Source organism: Castor canadensis, chromosome 3 (assembly GCF_047511655.1).
Source record: "Castor canadensis chromosome 3, mCasCan1.hap1v2, whole genome shotgun sequence".
Taxonomy (NCBI): domain Eukaryota; kingdom Metazoa; phylum Chordata; class Mammalia; order Rodentia; family Castoridae; genus Castor; species Castor canadensis.
Genome location: NC_133388.1, coordinates 16,223,371 through 16,244,444, shown reverse-complemented (window position 1 = coordinate 16,244,444; position 21,074 = coordinate 16,223,371). Strand labels below are relative to the sequence as shown.

General features: G+C 51.4%; 1 protein-coding gene across 6 annotated transcripts in view; it reads right to left on the bottom strand.

Moving 5' to 3' along the window:
* Window positions 1-21,074, bottom strand: part of Itpk1 (inositol-tetrakisphosphate 1-kinase) — a 155,437-nt gene that overhangs the window by 56,492 nt on the left and 77,871 nt on the right. For 5 of the 6 annotated variants that reach the window (XM_074067281.1, XM_074067282.1, XM_074067283.1 and 2 more), the window contains one exon: window positions 9,628-9,753. In XM_074067281.1, coding sequence (XP_073923382.1) covers window positions 9,628-9,753 — 126 coding nt within the window. Of the gene's footprint in view, window positions 1-9,627; window positions 9,754-10,167; window positions 10,274-21,074 lie in introns of those variants that run through there. The other variant, XM_074067285.1, reaches the window with a different exon arrangement.

The window sequence follows — 21,074 nt, the reverse complement described above, 5'->3', positions numbered from 1 at the left end:
ACCTGCCAGGCACCTGGTAGGGCTGGGACAGTCGCAGGTCTCAAAGGAGAAGGTCAAGTGAAGGCCAAGGGCAGGAGAAACAGCTGGAGATGGGTGAGCTAAGGCATCTGGACTTGATCCTAAAGCAATAAGGTCCTTGGCCAGAAAATGTCAGCCATGGCTCTGAGTAAGAGTGGCAGTCTGGCAGTCTGCAGGTGATGGGATGGATCTTGGAACAAATGCAGACTTGGCAATGTGTGAGATGCAGTGCTGGCCTGAGGGTCACATACTGAACTGCACTATTCAGGAAGGACTGATGGGCCTTGATCTTTTACACACCATCTCTGTGATGTGGCAGAGCTGGCAAAAAGCTTACAATGCAATCTGGGCTAGGCCTGTGTGCTCCCTAGTCCCATTATTTAAATCCATGAGCTCAGGATGGGCTGGTCAGACCCTGATGGTACAAGGGGTGCAGAAGGGAAAGGCCAGGACAATCACACAAGCTGGTCAGGAGCTAGGTAGCCCAGGTTCAAGGTCCAGGAAGGCTGCATGAGGCCAGCAAACCCCACCCTTCCCAGGGCCTTGAGCATCCAACAGCAAAACCAACAGGCAAGAGGAGACTGCTCAGATCCTGGCACCTTCAACACAGAGTGGCCCCAAGCCAAAGTACACTGGCTAGAAAGTTGTGGGAAATGGACCAGTATTTGGAGACAGGGGTGTAACTGGTTCCACTTCTCTGGAAGAAATCTGGCAACAGCCAGGATTAAGAATGCACAGACTTGTTATTTCTATGCCTAGGTACTTATCCTATGGATTCCTCACATGTGCGCACACAGACCTGTGTACTAGTGCCATTACCTGAAGTATGTTTCTAAAGCATGCTCAGAAATGTCCTACATGCCCAACAGTGGAAAAATGGCTAGTTAAGGACAGTTAAAGCTGTTCAATGTGCAGCGGTTGAAAAAGGACTAATTACAATTACTTCCAGGTGTCCCATGCACAGCACCTGCAGCACAATAGGTCTGTGCCACAGGAAGAACCCCTGAAAAGGCTTGCAGCCACTGGAACCAATGGCCACCACCCAAGAGGGACAGGTTGGCGGGCAAGAGGGCTACCCATAAGAATGTACTCCCCATGCAGGTGTCACCTATCACAGGGCTGCTTAGAGCTATGGAGCTACCATGCAGACAGCTACATCTGTGATTATATCAGAAACATGGTGGCCATACGGATTGGTAAAACCCACAGTCCCAGGCCAGCAAGAGGTGGGTGAGACACTGGAGCCTGTGGGAAGGGACAAGGTAGCCCCTCCCTTACAGGTAAGCAGAAGGGCCATGGAATAAGTGAAGGGCTCAGAAAGGCCCAGGGCAATCACAGCACCAGGCTCCAATCCTCTAAAATAAACTGCATGTGACCTGTCCCACCAAGAGGTCAAGGAAGGGCAGGACTAGGGCACAAGCATCCAGAAAGACAAAAGGGCCTCAAGGTTGTGTGGTTTTGCATGCATGCCCAAGAAGCAGTCATCGTCATCTCCAAGGTGGACACCACTCATGACCACATCACACATCCAACTCATACCCCTGTGAGCAGTGTGAGCCTCGATTGGGAGAACCATGGTTCTGCGGGGAGAAACTGCTGTCCCAGACCCAGCAGAAAAGCCCACAAAAAATGGTGCTCCAACCAAAATCTGAGGCAAGTGCTGAGGGGAGGCTGAGCAGAAGCCACACTGTTATCTTGACCTGGCAGATGCCCCTCACCCCCCACCCCCTTCTGAAAACAACACCTCCCTTTCTGTCACCAGATTTCAGCACCAAACTCATAAGCTTCTTCATCTTCTCTCAGTGGAGGCAAGCAAGGCGCTGGCACAGACAGGTCACCTGACTAATGTCACATTTCCTCTGTCCCAGCACCATAGTCCTAATCAGGTCCTCCAGGACAACCAGGAGTCGGACCACACACAGCTGTGGTGCCAATGCTGACTGAAGAAGGCAGTGCCATGCAGGACAGGTGGACAGGATGGAATTTCCACTCATGGGCCACAGGCTGTTGGGGCTTGGAGAGGTTTTAGGAGTTACCTGGCCCACTGTCACAGCAAACAACTGAGCCAACCCAAGACAAGAAAGGGGCAGCCTGGTCCAAGTCACTCTGAGCATGCCTCGTCCTAAAACAGCAGCCCTTCTTCCTCAACCATGCCCCACTCAGGAGCCTATAGGACCCCCGCCTCCCAAAGGCCACACAGAGCAAGCCTGGGGCACTCCCTGCCCATGCCCACTGCCCACCAGCTTCTATTTGACTGTCTTGTCAGTTCACAGAATAAGCAAAGACCTCCCAGAGATCACAGGCCCCCTATCTTCTTTACCCAGTGTTTTGCCTGTGGTGTATCTCACTTCTTCTGCACTGAAATCTGCAGGTAGACAAGAGTCTCCACAATCTTGCATGGGCCACAGTGGTGTCACTGAACACTGGGACAGCCAAGAGCCACTCAAGCCAGAGAACCTGGCTCCTCACCTGTGCATGCAGCCTCCTCACCTTCCCAATGTCCAACAGGCTCTGACTGCATAAGAACAGAGAAAGTTCTCACAGCCAACCAGTGCCCTGGCATACAGCACACAGACAACTGATCTGCTACTCAGGTAGCAGGTCAAGCTCAAAGGTAGAAGCTGTCCTGCCACCAAGTAGCCACCTGCCCCTGCTGTGGATCCCTGTCACAGACAGGGGACCCCTTCCCTACCCTGAGAGTTTAGGAACTAGAAAATGGCACTTTGTGGTCAACTCAGAGAGAGAACCATCCATGATATCACTTGTCCTCAAAGAGCAGCCAGGTCAGAGGCCTGCATTGGCTCTGTCTGGCCCCTGTCTACCCTCCAGCCCACTATAGACATTATCCCCTGATCGCTATACTCTGGCTGCATCAGGCTAACCAGGGTTCTTGGGCCTCTGTGTTCTGTCCTCTAAGGTGCCTGAGCAGGTACTGCTCCCTCACTTAGGATGGCTCTGTCCTTTCAGGCCTCAGAACAAAGGTCAATGACAAGGTTCTCCTCCATTATCACAAGTCTTGATTTCTTTCCTCTTACTCCTGACCATAATTGGGGCTGCATGACTTTCTCCCCTATTTATTTGGGTTTTGTTTACATCATCCCTGTTCCCCAACACATACATCCAAACATGCACATACATACTTGTGTGCTCACACATGAATACAACTGCATGAGAACAGACACTGTGTCCACCTGATATCTTCTTTATTGTTCTATCTGCCTTCCTTTCCACAAGGGAAGTAGCTGTGGCCAGCTAACAGCACAAAGTGGCAATCCTCCCACAGTGGAAAGAGTGATGCCTGGCCCCACTGCCCGGTGCAGCCTCAGCACACAATGGGCAGATTGTGCAGCTATCTCTACCATGGAAGGAGTAGCCTTGTGACCCAGACCAGCAGTCATCTCAAGGCTGACCTCACCATCACAAGGTCTGTTCCTCTGGGAAGGGGATGCACCAGCTCTGCTCCCCTTGGCATCTGCCAGTCAACATTTCACCATTACATGGCACAAGCTAGGTCAGAGGCAATCCCAGTGAAGACCTCAGGTGACCCTGGACCACTGACTACATGCTGAGTGGGGATGGGTGGGTCAGACTGCTTGCCAAAGCCCTCTGGGGCACTTCTGAAAAGAACGTGAGCTACAATGCTGGCCTTGCTTTCTAACTGACCCTGAGCAGGTGACAGCTTCTTTGAGCCTCTGTTTCCTTACCTGAAAAAGAGGTAAATAATTATACTATCCCAGAGTCTGAGATGAGGACCAAATAGTAAGAAATAATAAGGGACCCAGGCAGAGTGGACCACGTGATACTCCAGCTAAATGCCACCTCTGCCATAGTTCTTTGGTGACAACACAAACCCTCCACTGGGAGCACACTCTTATTCTGACCCCAACAGCCCACATGCAAAATGACAGAACCTCACTTAGATCTCATGGTGTTATGCAACTTCTCATGTGTTAGATGTTAGCTTCCTAATCCGGTTCCAAGGCACAGAACAATGAAGCTTTTGTTTTTCTGCCTTCCTCTCCATCTCCCCAGTACAGCTCAGACTCTGCGCTCAAGGCTGCTCAGTGAGCACCTGAGGCCCAGGATTTCATTCAACACAGCGATCAAATTATGTCCGTACCCAGAGGGCTGAGGGCACAACTGAGCTGTGTGGCCTGGGAGGTAACAGCCCATGCTCAGAGCAGTCACTTTCAGAGCTGAGCTGGACAGTGCTGCTCCCACTGTCACAGTCTTACGTGCCATCTGCTATGTTCTCTGTGCAGGAGGCAGGGCAACCAAGGCCCAGGTGAGGTGGCTAGTGAGGAATGGAGCCAGGGAGGGTAGCTAACTCCCTTGGACCCCCACTGGCCTGACTCTTAGGCTAAGTCAGTCCATATTTCTGCTGTCATCTCACAAGCAAACCTCCCACTTTCATAATCACTGCCTCATTGACTCCAATTACATCTGAGAGCTCTCAGTGAGCTGGGGCCACAGATAAGGCTCGGAGAGCAGTGCTATGTCAGCCACGTGGCCAAGGGCTCCAAAGTGCCAGGTTTGTGTGGAGGGGCCTGCATGCACTACTGCACCCAGGTGCCAACAGTGAGGGTGGCTATGTGTATACTCTTCCTGCATCCTTGGGCACAGGTAAATCACTCTCTTCCCAGACCCACCTTACACAGTGAACACTCACAATTACCTAGAGGGAAGCTTTGTCCTGTCAGAGAAGCTGAAGGAGCAAACACTCAGGACCACAGAACACCAGGGCTGAGGACAGGGTTCCGCTGGGCCTCCAGGGTATGAACTTCCTCTTTGGCTTGGGGACCAGCAAGAGTCCTGGACCTCACAGAGCTCATCTTGAGCTGGCAATGCCCCCTCTGAGCAGGGCCTCTCTGCCAACTAACTTGCACCTAACACCACAGGCCTGACCCTAGTCCCTCTGCAGGAGAAAGTCCAAGCTCCACAGCCCCTCAGCTCCTGGGACATACCCACATACCCTCCAGAGAGCACTACCTGTCTTGTCAACCTTTCTGGCCTTCTTCTAGAAAACCCCAACACAAGGCTCCCAGCAGCCACTGGCAAAGCACAAGGTCAGCCCCCACTAAGCCCCCACTTCTACTGAAAACATACAGACACCAAGGGCAGCAGGGGGAAAACTGAATGCTGGGAGCATATGTATTCCCTGTCCTAGTATGGGACAGATAATAGCAACTGAAAAGGAATTATGAACTTCCAAATCGAAGGAAGGAAAGGTGCAAGTAAGGAAGGCTGAGGACCAGAGCTGTGTCTGACACTAGGGACAACACTCCTTAGGAAGGGACACCTGGGATGAAGGAACTGCTTGTGCAAGGGCACTGGGGTGGGCAAGAGGCGGGCTTAAGCAGCCGCTGGGGGAGAGCCATCACAGCAAAAAAGTGGAGGTGGCACACAATGAGGCGGGGGAGACGCAGAGACCAGGTCACTGCAGGCTCACAGGCCATGTTAACAATCCCGGTCTTTAATGTCACCACATAGAGAAAGTGTGGCAGCATGTGCTGCAATGAGAGCTGTATTTCCCCTCATTCATCACCCTGGGGACTGTAAGCAGTTCCCAGTGTGCTACTGGCCTCCCCCCCACCCCCGCCAGCTGGGAGCCCATGTGAACCAGGGCTCAGCAAACGCAAGCCACTGTGGAGGAAACAGTCCTCGTAGACCCCGCTTACACTGGGGGTCCAGGAATATTGGCTCACCAGATGGGGAAGGGTTATCAGTTGAGACTCATACTTCCTTCCACAAAGCTCATTCAGGGAGAACCTCAGAAAGATCCACATGCCTAGTAAAACTTCTAGGGTAATTCTGGGGTCCCTATGTACAACAAAGGAGGTGGGCTACCTCCTCCCACCTTACAACCACACTCAACAGGTGGTACCAGGAACCACAGAGAGAAGGCTGCTCCCCAAAAGAAAAGGCCAGAAGGCCTCTAGGGTCCCTGTGACAGGGGCCACCACCCAGCCCTATGTGGGCAAGACCCAAAGAACCTTTGCCCAGGTCTGTACACTGATAACCAAGTCTGAGGCAGAGCCACAGCGGCACCAGGCTGCTGGATCCACATGGCCGTTGGAGCAGAAAAACAACTGAATCATCCCAATGATCCTCCATTGTGAGGCTAATCCAAGAGGAAAAAGCAGCTGGGGGTAGTTTCTATGACAACCAGCCTGCCTGACCTGCAATGCACACCAGGCCTACACCCTTCAACCTGTCCACCTGGAAGCCAGGAAGCTGTCATCAGCTCAGAATTCTTTCCTACCCCTGGGGGACCAGAGGTTTATGGAAGCCCTCCACAGTGGAGTGTTCTGAGGCTGTGAGAAACATCTCAAAAACTCATCTTTCTCAGATGAGGGGATGTAACAAGGTCCTGAGTTTGATTCCCAGTACTGAAAAAAAAAAAAAAGTAAAAGGGAGGGAGAGAGGAAAGGAGCAAGGGAGGGAAGGAGGGAGGGAGGGAGGGAGAAGGAAAACCATCTTTCTCCCAAACACACAGCCCAAAACCATTCTCATAGAAGGGCCTTCAGGCTACAACAAGCTCCAAACCACCTGTAGTTTCACTGCTCACAACAAAATGCAGGAAGGGCTAATGAGCCAACCAAACCCTGGATTCTGCTTCCTGACTCTGAAATGGACATGCCTATGTAGTATCCCTGTCCCTCCCAGTCCCCAAATCATGCCAATGCTTCCTTACTAATGTCCAAAGGATAAAAATTAAAACAAGAATCTGAAAACAAAGGGCACAGCCAAGGTTGAGCTACACATATGTGGCAGAGAGAGATGACCAGGTCGGTGCTCATGGCACTTTGCCCTGTAGCAGAGGGAAGCCTTGTCCCCAGCCTACACTCTAGAGCTCCTTGGTCCAACCCCAGTCCAACCCAGCCCTCTGTTCTCCTCCTGGGACATCTGGAAGGCACAGCCTGGTAACTCTTTTCCCCAAAGGCTTGCTTTCTTTGCAAAAGAGGAAAGTTCCTGGCTTCAGATATCTGGGTTTCTGCTGAAACAGACTACAGTGAAAAATTTATCGTGGAAGTGCCAGGCTATATCACTTGCCTGGGCTGGGGACCAGCTGGGTGTGTGCCCTGAATGGGGCAGACCCCAGGATCCAGTCAAGACCCTCTCTGGGAAACGTACCCAGTGGCTGGCAACCTTAAGAACCATGTTCCCACTACGGTGCTCCCTGTAATGACTCTTTTCTGCCTGAGCAGGAACATGCAAAGCAGCTCTCCACTATTCAGCAGTCACCTGCCCTGGCTTGAGGGCTCAGTGCTGGTTCTGGGAGTTGAGGATGAGGGTACTCCCTTGGAGGTAGCAGCTGTGAAACTAGGGTGTGAGGCTAGCTGAGGGCTGTGACTTTACAGAAAGATGGAACTAACAGGAGGAACTGGAACCATTGTGTCCGTACTGGAAGTCATAGCAGGAGGAAGGCAAGCACTCTGCACATGTCTGCCATTTCACACACAGGGGCACTTACTCCTCCCAGCAGCTGCCTGCCCCAAAAAGGAGGCATTACCAGCACCTATCCTACTGACAAAGAAACTGCCACTTGGGGTCACAGGGCCTACAGATTGAGAGGCCTGATCAGCCTCCCAAGCACTTTGATTCCAGAGCCCTACCTCTCACCTGCCTCTGGAGAGATGGGAGGGCAGGCAGGGAGAGCAAAGTCCACCAAGCACAGGTTCAAATCCCACTTGACCACTTGCTAACTGTGGATACTTGAGCAAGCTTCCCAACCTATCCATCCCTGCTTCCTCACCTATGCAGGGGAAATGAGAACACCTTATTGCTCAGCGAGCCAAAGAGTTAATATTTATAAAGTACTTGCACATGATGACTACTCTGCAAATGCTTCCTGCTGTAGTAATGATTACTCTCATTGCACAGTGCCCAGCCTTCCCAGAGCAAGGCCACCATCCTCTACAGGTCCTGCAGGAATCTCTGCCCCAAAGGTCTGTGCAGCTGCCCGGGCTCAGCTGCACTCCCCAGAGAATGTCACATAGGTCCTGGGGAACATGAACTGGATACCTGGAGGCCTTCCAGAGGACATAAGAAACTAGGGATGAGGCAGTTATGAATGTCTCAGGAGTGGGAAAGAAAACCAGTGGGGGCTGCTCCACAGGATAGTGGAGGTAGGTTTGGGCTTGAGAAGTGGCAAAAGAGTCACCCCTATGGCAATGAGCATTGGGTCTCCTGAGAAAGTCAAAATTAAGCCCTGGCTTTGTCAGGTCCCTGTGGACACACTGCATGTGCTTCCAAGCCTGTTTCCTGGGTATAAAGACTAGGTGGGTGAATTCTTCCCCCGAGGGCTGCAGATTCAGTGAGCACAGGGTGCATGCTTCTCAGCCCGGCTCAGTCATGGGGAAAGAGCTGGACAAACAGCAAATCAACATGGTAAACATTTCTGATCTTTTCTGTGCTCCCCCCACAAGGACTGGGACAGCTTTGGATGCACAGGATGAACTCACCACAGCCCTGAAGTAAGCACTCACTGTGGCTGAGCACAGGGTGAGTGCTTTACCTCACTGCCCATCTGCTCCTCCTAGCAGACTGGGTTTTCCTGTGATGGGCACAGGTTTTACAAACATAAAATTGAGTCTCCACAAGGTTGTGGAGGCTAGGACCACCTTCCCCATGGCCTCAGTACTGAGAGAGAAGGCCCAGCAAGTGGGAGGAACTTCAGTTCACTGGCAGAGCAGAGGTCCAGGACAGTGGCCCAGGATAGCATTTCATGGGGACAACCTCTGCCCCACCCTACCCACTGCAGGGAAGTGAGGAGGCTGAGGCCACCAATAGTGAACATGTGGGAAAAGGAAACAGCCAGCAGCATGGCTACTGTGTGACTCCTGATAGGGAGCAGTCCAGTCGCCACAAGTGAAAAGTGCTCATCCAAGCACAGGAGTCCTACCAGGAGGCTGGGAACAGCCACCATTTGGGCTACATTCTCACTGATAATATGGCTTTGTGTTTCATAACCCCTGAACTGCTATCCAGAGGGAAATATCACATCTGTCCACAAGAGAGCAACCAGGCCAAGTCAACAGCTGCCCGAAGTGAAAACCTCAAGGCAGTGGACAAAACACCCTGGGGCCAGGACCCGGATGCTACTAGAGAAATGGATGGGGAGCAGGTAACAGCCCATGGGATGATGTACAACACATTTCAAGCCGTGTTCAACAAGGGGCACAGTGGGTCCAAGTGAAGAGCAGAGGAGCTTCTCCACCACCGCAGGACTTAGTGCAAAGGCTCTCAGGGTCTCGGGCTCCAGGTGTAGCAAATAGGTCACATCCCACAGCCAAGGCAGAGCTGATGCTCAGGGCTGAGCATGCCTGTGCTGGGGACCTGGAGGCCACATCTTGACTAGACAGAGCTCTAATCAGGAGCCATGTCTACAAGGCAGGGGGTGCCTAAGATAGTCCCCATATTACACCCAAGAGGGCTGACTCACAGGGAACATCTGCCTGTAGAACTGCATCCTGCCAGTGGCAGAGTCACTCCTGTGGGTGACACAGTGAGGGAGCTGCTACAGCAGCTCTAAAATGCGCACAGCCAGGCCTGGCCCTTCCCTCTCTCCCCCAGACCCCACAGCCAGAAGGTACCATCTTCACTCACCTGGAATCTATGCACCAGCTCCAGGGACTGGCTGTCATTCTGGTCAGCCTCAAGGATGACATCAGTCAGCTTGTGGATGATAACATCCAGGGGACCCTGCTCCTCGATTGGCCGGTTGAGGTTCAGCTGCAGGGCAGAAACACACAGGAGTGTCAACTTCAGCAGAGTGTACTGCCCTTTCTACTTCCCTCCACCACAAAACAAGCCCTGAGGCCCCCCAACTTGTCACTCCTACTAACGCCTCTAGGACAGACCCCACTTTTGCAATTCTAAGCCCCAATCCCTATGCCACCCAGGGGCAGAAATCACACAAGCAAGAATGCTATGAACTGGTTGCATAGAGAAAGCACACCATGAGCACATATCATCTGACCAACAACCTAGGGAAACTAGGGCTCAGAGAGGTTAAGTGAAATGACTGAAATCACAAAGCCAGATCAGAACTCAAATCTAAGCTGACAGTTTTTCCAAGAGACTATACAAAGTCTCAGCACAGCAGTGGTGCTGGCAAACCTAAGAGTAGCTGCCTTGAAAACCTGCCATTTGCACTTCACACTGAAGCCTCGGCTCATCATGGCAGCAGAGGAGCACAGGCTGTCTGTGGTCTGTGCTCATCCCACTCCACTGGGGAATGTGTTTATTTTTTCAAGACTATGAGGTTTAAAAGATCAGGCCCCAAGGGAGCCAGAGCCGCCGGCTGAGAGTCGGCAACACCTGACCCCAAACCAGGAGCCCCTGCCAACAGCCAGAGCAGCCTGTCACCACGCTTCCTGACCTGCCAGATGTCTGCTGCAGGCACTCGGCCATCACCACCTGCAAGGCCAGTCCCTTGGAGGCCATGGCACCAGCCCAACACCTGACTGACCCCCACACAGCCTCAGTCAAGGCTGGAGAAGGCCATTGGCCCCGCCCTGCCTCATCTCTGCCCTCAAGTGCAGCTCCCTGCAGGATTCAAAGCTGGATGTTCCCGCGTTGTTAGTGAAGACATCAAATGACAAACAAATGATGGTTTTGAGCCAGCACCATGCTCACAGCTTACATGTGTTTGTTTCCTTTCATTACTTCCAATCACTCTAGGAAATGATTTCACAAATGAGGGGAGTGGGAACAGAGATTTCTGAAACCTGCCTAGGATCTCAACCACAGGATGTGGTGGGGCTGGGATGCAAACTGGGACCTGATCAGTGCCTGGTGTCCAATCCACCCTCCCCCTCTCCACCCTCTGTTCTCTGCCAGTGCCCGCTCTGTGTCCTGGGCCGCTGTCCTCCAGAACCTTAGCCATTCAGCTTCCTTGTCCTTTGTCCAAGTCAGAACAATCAGAGGCACCAGCAAAAGATGGAAAGGAGGAACAAGAGGTCAACAGACTTATTTTCCTCATGTGCCCCACCCCGGCTTCTGTCATATTTCTGGTGGCAGTCACAGCTCCTCTTCAGAGGCTACTGCTATCTCTATAGCTCCAGTTACATTTTTGGTCCCCTTGTTCCCTAAGGCCTAGGGAGACAGATCGCCACACTTGTTCCTTGTTGGCCCCTCAGGCCTGCCCACACCTGTCACATAGTCTTATTTTAACTCTTTTCAGATAAACCTTTGGAATGTACCAGCTTGTTCCTGCTGATACCCTAAACTCTTCTTTTTTACTGTCTGCCAGGAAAGATGTTAAGGGATCACCCCTATTTAGGAAAAAAAAAAAAAAAATCCCAGAGACCTCACAGTAAGAAAATACTGAAGAATACACTTTCCTCCCATGGTGACAAGCTTGTATACAAAACAAAACCAAACAAAATAAAGCGAGACCCAGACAGCCAAGATGTTGACCATCTCTCCTGGGGCTTCTGGACAAGGAAGACAAGGAAGGAAAGGGACGAGTCTCAAGTGTCTTCTGAGACCTGAGCACGCGTTCATCCTCACAGTAAGTCCAGGAACCAGGGACACCCTTCCCACCTTCCAGAATCAGGACACCAAACACCCAAAAAGGAAAACAGACAACAAAGCCATGAGATGGAAGTGGACAGAGGATGGGTAGCAATGCCCAGTGTCAGCCTACACTAAGCCACCAGCTGACCCTTGCTCATCATGCCCCTGGCCTCAGTTTCCCCTCTAGCGAAGAAAGAAACTGCAAGGGCTTTCCTGGCTCTATCTAAAAGTTCCACATTACATTCCCATCCAACCCCTTCATCCCCAAAAAGCAAAATTTGAAGGCAGGTAGTGAAGCCAGGAGGAAGAAAGGACAGGGGACTTTCATGGGGCCACAGTCTATAGCCCATTTCTGCTGTACTCCATTATGACAGCTACCACAAATAAGACGCCAATTTTTCATACCAAGATAGCTACAAAGAGAGAATTGGGTCCCACGAGTGATGCTAAGCACACTCCCTGGGGCTGGGCAGAACTACCACACCCATTCCCACATCTCCAAAGAACCCTCCAGTTTCCCTGCAGCATGAGGAGCCAGAGGTCCCGTAAGGACTAGGGGGAAAGGTGGGCAAAAGGGATGCCCCTGGCATCAGCCCAAGGTCTGTAGACCTGACAACCATGAGCTGTTTGGAAAATAAGCTCCCCACGTTCCTGGCTGCTCCACTGAAGGTAAACAGTTGAGTTCTGGAAGCCAGCCACCTTCCTTTGTGTATTTTCCAAGCATTTTTATGCCAGTAAAGCCCTTTCATGAGAACAGCAACTTGGGACATGCTTTGGGCCTGGTGTGTCTCCCATGTGGTCACCTCCTGCTGCAGCATCTTTGTAGGGCACAAGAAGGGCTGCTGGTGGCCTATTTCCCAGAAAACACCTCAAAGGAGTCTCAGACTCTTCCCCACTGGCTGCAAGAAGAAGCCTATTGCATCATGGGAAAGCGGGTGGGCTCCTGAGGCCAGGGATGCTGCAGAGGAGGTGGGGCCTTTAGGAGAGGGAACAGGACATGGCAGTGGAGGGGATAGCCAAGGGAGGGGACAATAAAGGGAGGGAAGTCTCAGAAGAGAGGTCACAGCAATGTATGGTTTCCCAGATGGGGTAGGGATGGGTGCCTGAGCATATATTAACTCAGTACAACCTTGTCATTCTGTTTTTCTGACTGCACTCTGCCCCCACAAGAGAGAACATTCCCAGGGACTTCTTGTTCTCTTCTGCAGAAGGGGTCTGACTTGTCCCTCTCAGCAAGTGGTACACGGGTCTCGATGAAAGGGCTTTCCACTGAGGCCAGAGGAGGTCTGTGGGCGCTTCGTTTCCAAGTCACGCCATCCTGTGAAACGAATGCTGGATCCTGTTTTGTGCAGCATTCAAGGTTCAGAATTTGGAGAGAACAAGGGACCACTGTTTGCCTCAGTGACAAAAGCAGCAAGGCTGGGAGAAGGAGGGGTGGAAACACTAGGAGGAGATGGGTCAAAGGCCTGCAAACCTCGGTGGCCCAAGGTGGCCCAAGAGTCACCTTTGCTTCCAAAACAATTAACCCAATTATGCCCAGCCCAATAACCAAGCTGAGTAAGGTCCTGACACTATCCTCATCATCCCAGTACCTGGAGGGGGCACGGACAAGGCAGACAGGCCTAGAAACCCACTCAGCTCCATTGCTTCTGGGTTGTGCAAAGTCATTTGACTGTGCTGTCTCAGCTTCTCCGTTCACTAAAAGAAGATGCTATAAACTCTTTCCTACACCTCACAGGGCTGTTGTGAGCCCAGAGCAAAAGTTCAATCATAAAAAGACACAAACCATGGATTGCCATGTTGAACAAAACCTGTGACTCCCTGCATAGCCCTAACAGGCTGTAGTTGCCTTCAAAGCTCACAAAACTACCTCTGAAGCCTGAATGGCTGTCAGACAGGTATCGGCACTAGCCTGTGTGGCCACCACCCTCTCCTCATGTTTAAAGCCGGAAGCCTTGTGTACTACGCTAGTGCATAGCTCTTGCACACGTGCTCTGTGCCAGGCTGTTCTAAGCACTTGACATGCAGAGACTCATGCAATTCTCATGACAGTCTGAGACAGGGCCCATGAAAGGGGGTGGTTAAGTAGTGTGAGGAGGTCTCCCAGTCTCACACTTGCCAATGAGTACAGCGCACTCACTAAACATGTGCTATTCACATTACTGACCAGTAGGAACTCCCTGGCATCCTATCATGAGAGCTCAATACAGGCTAGAACCTGAATTCTGCAACGCTTAGGTCACCTGTACTGACTCATTAAAATCCTCAAAGTGTGTGTGCAACACCAAAACTTGTAGCCATTAGTGATGACAAGTAACTTTTACAAAGTGCTTACTTTGAGCTACATGCTGTGCTCACAAGCACAGACCACATGGGGCACAGTTGAGGACACCATGTCACAAAGGGTTTAGTAGTGCGCCCAAGGGCATGGAGTTACATGTGGCATGGCAATTCAGGTCTCTTTCCTGCTAACGCTAGACAATGCCCTCTCCCCCGCCATCACCAAAAGAAACTAAGTGAACCTTCTCCCTCGATGCACCCAAGGGGTAGTGTTTTCAGCTGTGACTTCAAATGGAAGCTATCACATCAAAAGTTCTGCTTCAGTCAAGAGTGAGACAAATGGACGATGAAGGGTGAGCAGGAACAGGCCTGATGTGTGCCTCTGTCCTGAGGGACCAAGGATCTGGGCAGGAAGCCCAAAGCCTCTCAGGAAGCAGGGGTCAGGTCTGGGCCCCTCACAACAGACCTCAAAAGGGAGAGGGCTCAAAGGAGTCAGTGTGTGTCTCTCCACGGCTTTGATTCCAAAGCAAGGCTCAAGGAGGACACAGAGGCTTTTGCTGCAAGCAGCTTACTCCCAAAGGAGCATTATATGTTCCTCAGTGAGGTCAGGAGCTGTGCCCAGCCACCAAGAGCAATGGACTGTGCCAAAGACCCAGCAGCCCCAGCAGCCTCCATCCCAGACCAGGGAAGGAGACCAAGCCAGTGTCCCCTGACCTAGTTCCTCAATTTCCCAATAACTGCTTTCCACTTAAGAGAGTAATGGGAAGATGCAGCAACTTGACTAATGCGGAAGAGTAGATGACCTCTTATCCCTAGAAGGAGGGGCCAAGGCCACTGAACAGCCCGAGGACCTCAGTGCCTTGGGCTTATAGTGCAGAGGTCTGGGAAACTGCAAGCCAACTTCATCCAGAGAGCCACAGAGTCACCCAGCAAGTACAGCGCTTTAAGAATGGGACTGATGCCATGTTCTCCCCTGGCCTGTACCCAGGGCTGGACAGCCAGGTTCAAGAGAAGGTTAAAAGAATAAACACACCCATGCCCTGTGGCCCAAAAGCCCACTCCTGGCTGTCAGTTAAGGAACGGATCCATGGGAACAAGAGCAAAGGCCCAGAAGCTGTGCAGTTGAGCCGGCTGTGTAGCGATAGGCAGACCTACCGCAGGGGACATTCGGGAACCACCAAGACGGCAGTGAATACAGTGGGTTGTAGGTGTATGCTTATATTACGACTGCACGAAACGGCTTGTGCTGTGGAAAATGCTGGGGAGGAAACATGAGATGTGAACACGAGAGGAGTGCATGGCAGCTCTGTACTTCCTGGTTCCCCAGAAACCAGGCGTGACAAGCTCTGGCCAGTGACCTGTGGAGAAAACGGCTGTGTCCCTTCCAAGGCAGGGCATTTAATTGCAAGCATGAGAGTCTCTGGGGCTCCCTGCCCCCTGGCACAGGCCCAGCAACCCTCAAGACAGAAACTGCTCACTCTGACAGCCATGACGAAGAGTCCCAGTAGCCCCTGATGGGTGGCATGGGTGAGAGATAAGTCACAGGTTTTGTCACCAGGACTTCAGGTGGTCTGTGAACCTAGCACCACCTTGTCTATCCTCACTGATAAGGACCCTCCACCCCCATCCTAAGAATTTTTTATTTCATTTGTTGAAACAAAGGATATCTGAATAGTACAAGAAATAGGGAAGAAAAGTAAATTACAATTAATGGACCCCAATCAAGGTTGGTGATGGACTTTTCTAAGTTATAGTTTAGTATCTGGATAAAACAGAGAACAGAGACTTATGCTGTAAAAAGAAGATTACTGACCCTATTCCTTAGGATCAGAAGGCAGAAACCTTGAGTGAGCCACACCACAAACCTGGCTGCTCTCCAGCATCCAGAAAAGTTGCCAACAGCCCCCTCAGCCTGCCTGCTGGGTCCCTCGTAAGCTTGTAAGTACGCTGCTTCATCTTTTTTACTGTGGATATTACTGTGCCCTCAGGCCCAAGACAGAGGGATGGGAACTGAGCCCTCCTTCTGTCACCAGCCCTCTCTTTCTGTCCTGAGGGAAAGCACAAATCACAGACTAGTGAAAAAAGAAAAAGGAAGGAGCAAAAAAGAGGCTGGCAGATCTGGATCCACATAGAGAGTCAAAGGCCACAGAACAAAGTCTGGCTGTACTATGAGTGTGTGTTGGGGGAGGCAGAGATCTCCTGTCGCCAGGCTGGAGAAAACTCACAGTGCCCTCTTGCCCTCGGTTCTCTTCTCCATGGTGTCAATTCTCTTCTTCCCAAGCCATCTCAAGGACAGAGATGGCCCCTCCCCACACAGAAGGACACCAAGGGGATAGAGGGCAGGGCTGAGTGTCAGTTATAGAGGCCTGGGGAGGGTACGTCATCACTCACCTCCCTCAACCTGTTTCCTCACCTGCAAAGTGCAGGTAAGGAAGTACCCTTCCCACACCGCCACCAGCGTGCAGCCAGGGGTCAGGCATCAGTCAGTGCCTCTACGAGCAGAGCTGACCCACCGTGTGAATGTCAGAATGGAGATTACATCCCAGATCATGTGAGACTGGATTCTCTCTAGCTTCAATTTAAGCCTTTCTTGCCTTGTTGGCTTTCCACCAAGGACAATCCCAATAATCCCTCCCACAGAACTGCCAGGAAGCTTACCCTACACCAGGAGCCAAACTGAGCAAACTGCATTCATTATTTCACCGAATTTTCACAACTTCAAGAGGCAGAGGCCATTGTGACCATTTACAGATAAGCATGGAAGGTTCCAGGAGGCAAAACAACTGAGCTGAAGCTGGATAGCCAGAGAAAGGGCAATAGCCCCGCCACCCCCTGGCCCAGGTCCCCAGCCCTGTGCTCCAGGGCAGCACCTGAGCCCTCTGGCCAGCTGGTCAGACACCTTCCCTGAGGTACCAGGCAGCTACAAGGTGGTCCAAGACAACACCTGGGGAGTGGTTCCTGCTTACAGTAGGAAAGTCTGCCTGGGGCTCCACGAACACAGGGTCCACAGCCAGTCTTGCTCACAGACCTAGGAAAAGGGGGGTGATTCTGGAGTCCCAGCTGGGACTAAAGCTTCCACAGAATACCATCTCCTGAACCCCCATGTCAGGAAGCACGGGAGTTGTGGAAGTATCATTGAGTGTATCCTGAGACCGGGTGCTGGATCCATCTATCCTGTGGCCAGCACATGGGCCATTGTTTGTAATCACCAAAAATAAATCAAGTTCATCAAGAAGGGACAGGCTGCATCACTGTCCACATGGTGGAACAACAGGAGCCATGGGAAAGCTTAGAAGTCCAGAAAGAAGCAGGGCCCAAGGCCATGGGCCAAGTGCATGTGTGGGTGGAAAAGACTACACAGACATCTACTGGCTCACACACAGTATTTCAGGATGCTTAGGAAACTGGTTCAAGTGGCAGCCTCCATGGGGGAGGGAAACTGGGGGCTTCTGAGACCAGGGGAGAGGTAGGCTTCACCAAAGTGAAACGTGTTGCTTCTTTAAAGTTTTTAAGATACCAAGTGCAGTATGTAGGAAAAGCACCTATTTGGAGTTAGAAAGGCCTGGGTTCAAATCCAGTCAGTATTCTAACACACATTAAGTACCTAGTATATGCCAGACTCAGCTGTAGGAACTGCACATTAATTATTGCATTTAATTCTTAATTGCCTGTGAGGTAAGGCGTCTTCTCACTAGGACTCAACGACACTGGTGGCCTTTGAATTCTGGTCTCCAGGACTGAGAATGGCAGAGGAAGGCAAGCAGCTGTAAGCAGTGCCCAAGCCTTCAGTCAGTGATTTTCAGTCCCTCTGAGCCTGTTTCCTCATCTGTACGAGGGAGCCATGACACTGCTCCAGTACTCCACAAGGCAGTGTTGGCAGAGGCTCAATAGCAAGCCTGGCCCAGAGCAGGTCCTCAGCAGGCCCCACCCCTGTGCAGGACACTAGCCCTCTCTGCTCTTGGTCCCTCCAGCACCTCATCAGTGGCAGTTCTTGGGATAGCCTCTATCTCCAATACCAAATGGGAAGTGCCTTTCAGGTTCAGGGGCCCAGGGCACAATGCCAAGCCTCCACCCCATCCAGAAGATCTACTGATGACTCAGCCTCCTACTTCAGCGGGACTGTCAATGCCTGGCCTGGTACAGTCTCCAGTTGTGCCAGGGCCAGCAAGTATGCACAGAATTGCTTCCCTGAGGCTGGTCAGACTCATATCATCTACCCACCTGCCCAATATGAACTGGGCACTTACAAAAACACCCCTGCGAGCAAACGTTAGCCCCAGGTACATTGAGGAAATGAAGGCTGGGGGAGATCAGGTAACACAAAAATGTCATTGCCAGTCCCAAATGTTTGCCGACTACAAACTCTTGCCTACTCCCTTCCTCACAGCTGCCACCTCCTTGTCTTTAGCACACTGCTCTCTCCACCTCACCCCAGGTCTGGATCCCCTGTGTTGGGGTTGGGGTGAGGGTATTCCATGGTCCTCACTGGAGCAGCATCCAGTCAATGAATTCTGCAGGTCCTAAGTGATCTAGGACAAGCTGCAAATGCTCTGGGCCCAGCTTACTGGGAAGAGAAGTCCAGGAGTCCTTGGGCTATAGAGCAAGTAAGGCCACTAGGTCTGCCCCCATTCCAGTCTTCCCAGAACATGTCCCTTGCAGAGAGGAAATGGCTGTGGGGGATCTGAGAGGCCCAGGGACTTTCCACAACTGTGTTCCCACTCACACTAGTGGCCATGATCCCAGGAGCTAACGATGCCCCAGCTGCTTAGTGTGTTCCCCATCCAACCACCTGCCTCACACAAACACTGCTGGGCAGATATGGGGGCCGTGGGGCAGGGAACTTGCTCCCCACGCTGTGGTGTGCACGTTTGCTGTCAGCAGAGCAGGCTGGAGAACGCACAAAAACAAGACAAGCTCAGAAAACATCAAGCCCAAAGTAACAGTGCATTTCTGCCCTTTATCTAAGATTTAAATGAAAGAAACCAGTGCTGCTTTGCAAATCACTCACAAAAGACGGTCCTTTATTCTGTTTTGCTTCTCCTGAATCCTGGTGCCTGCTTTGCAGGGCTGCTGTTTGTTCGTTTCTAGGTGAGTAAATGTGCCCAGCATTGCTCAAGCACCAGAGACACAACAGGGAAGACAATGGCCAAGGTCCCTGCTCTCATGACGCCCACTCTGGTGAGGAGAGACAATAAACATGGAAATGCCACAATGCCAGGCGGCAAGCAGGGTCACAGCAGCAGTGAGGTAAGTGCAGAGAGCTTGGTGGAAAGGGTGGATGTGCATCACAGAAGGCCCCTACAGGTTGAATCTAGCACAAAAAAACAGTATGTTCAAGTCCTATCCTCCACTGCCTCAGAGATGACCTTATTTGGCAATAAGGTCATTGCAGATATAGTTGATTAAGATGACATCACACTGCAGTAGAGTGGAGCCCCAATCCAATATGACTGGTTTTGTCAAAAGGCGGATTGGACCTAGACACGAAAAAAACACCATGTGATAGTGAATACTGAGATCGGCGCGACACATCTACAATCAAAGAAGGCCATGGATCAGTGGCAAAGCTCCAGCAGCTTTGAGACAGGCCTGAGGCTGATTCTCCTTCATAGCCTCAGAAGGAAGCAGCCTCCCTGCCTATACCTTCATCTCAGACTTCCAGCCTCCAGAACTTCAAGACTTTGCTGCTGCTTGAGCCACTTAGACTTCAGTGCTCTGTTACAGCAGCAAAGGAACACTTCTGAGCTGAGATCTGACTAAGACCAAGGTCTCAGAACAGCACAGATCCCAGGGCAGGTGCAGGGACAAGGGATAAGGGACAAGGGGGCGGGGTGTGTTGTGCACAGCCTGAAGGGCATGATTAGAAATTGGTGTCCCAGGTGTAGAGGGAAGCCCCCAGGGGTCTGAACAGGGGGTCTGGGTGCTCCCAGTTCTTAAAGAGATCACTTGGGAAACGAAACAAACTAAAATGCTGAGTCATCAGCACCTTCCCTCCCATAACTTGTACGCACGTAACACAGGGCAGTTGTCGGTTTTTGGGGGGGTTGTTTTGTTTTTTGTGGTACTGGGCTTTGAACTCAGTGCCTACACCAGCCACTCCATCAGCCCTATTTTATGATGGGCTTTTTTGAGATAGGGTCTCACAAACTATTTGCCTGGGCTCGCTTCAAACCATGATCCTCCAGATCTCTGCCTCCCGAGCCACCAGCACCCAATCAGTTGTTTTTATGCCCCATGTTTCATGGGGCTTGGGTAAAAGCTTCAAAACCTTCCCGGCTCTGAAGAGAGCAGCAAGCAGTGGGAACTGGCACTGACCCACTGTGTGAACCTGGGCCATTATCCTTCCTGTCTACAGCCTGAAGTCAGCTTTAAAACGAGGCTTGAGTCTGGCTCCAAGGTGCTGCTGGTGTGAGAACAGCTGCCCACTGGGTCCCTACTTCATGCCCCAAACCTGCTCTCTTCTCCCCCACCCTGGCTTCAGGCCTGGGATATTGTTTTGTGCTGACATGGAAAACAGATCTCAGCATCTCACTGCTTCCTTTATCTCCATGTTCCTCCCAGTGTGGCAACTGGCCGCCCCCGCCACAAGCAGCAAGTGGAATTCTCCATGCCCAAATTACTTTCCTTGCATCCTCTGTAACAATAAGGAAGGAACACTCAAGTCGAAGTTCTACAAATCTTGCACAGATTCTTTTATAAGCCCTGAAGCTTCTATAAGCCCCGAACTCTTTCTATATTCATTTCTTCCTTGTCCAAAGACACCATCCCTTGAAGAACTTTCCAATCTGACATTTGGCATAGTATTAATTAAGGAGTATTAAATTTTTTTTAAACATTTCACGAGAAAGAGAAGTTCAGTACTTAAAATCATTTGCAAAGATAATCAGGTTATGCCGGACTCAACAAGAGTCTCACTGCAGAACTTCTCAGTTCCTTTACCCCGCTTTTGTGTGCTGGAGACAGGCAGTGCTGACACCTGCCCTACCCTTTTGGGAGAATTCCAGAGAATGAAGCCACGCCACAGAAATTTAGAGACCCAACCAAACCACATCTGACCCACCCCCACCCCTCAAGGGGAGGAAGTTCTATGACCACACACTTACACAAGCCACGCTGGGAAGTGTGACACCCTTGAGTAGCTTCCAATTAGCTACATCCTGGAGGACGTGTGTCAGCCTGACTCTAGTTGTGACCTTGGCAAGTGGTAGGGACTCATGGGAGGGGTGGTATTCTGGAAACTGTGATGTACACTA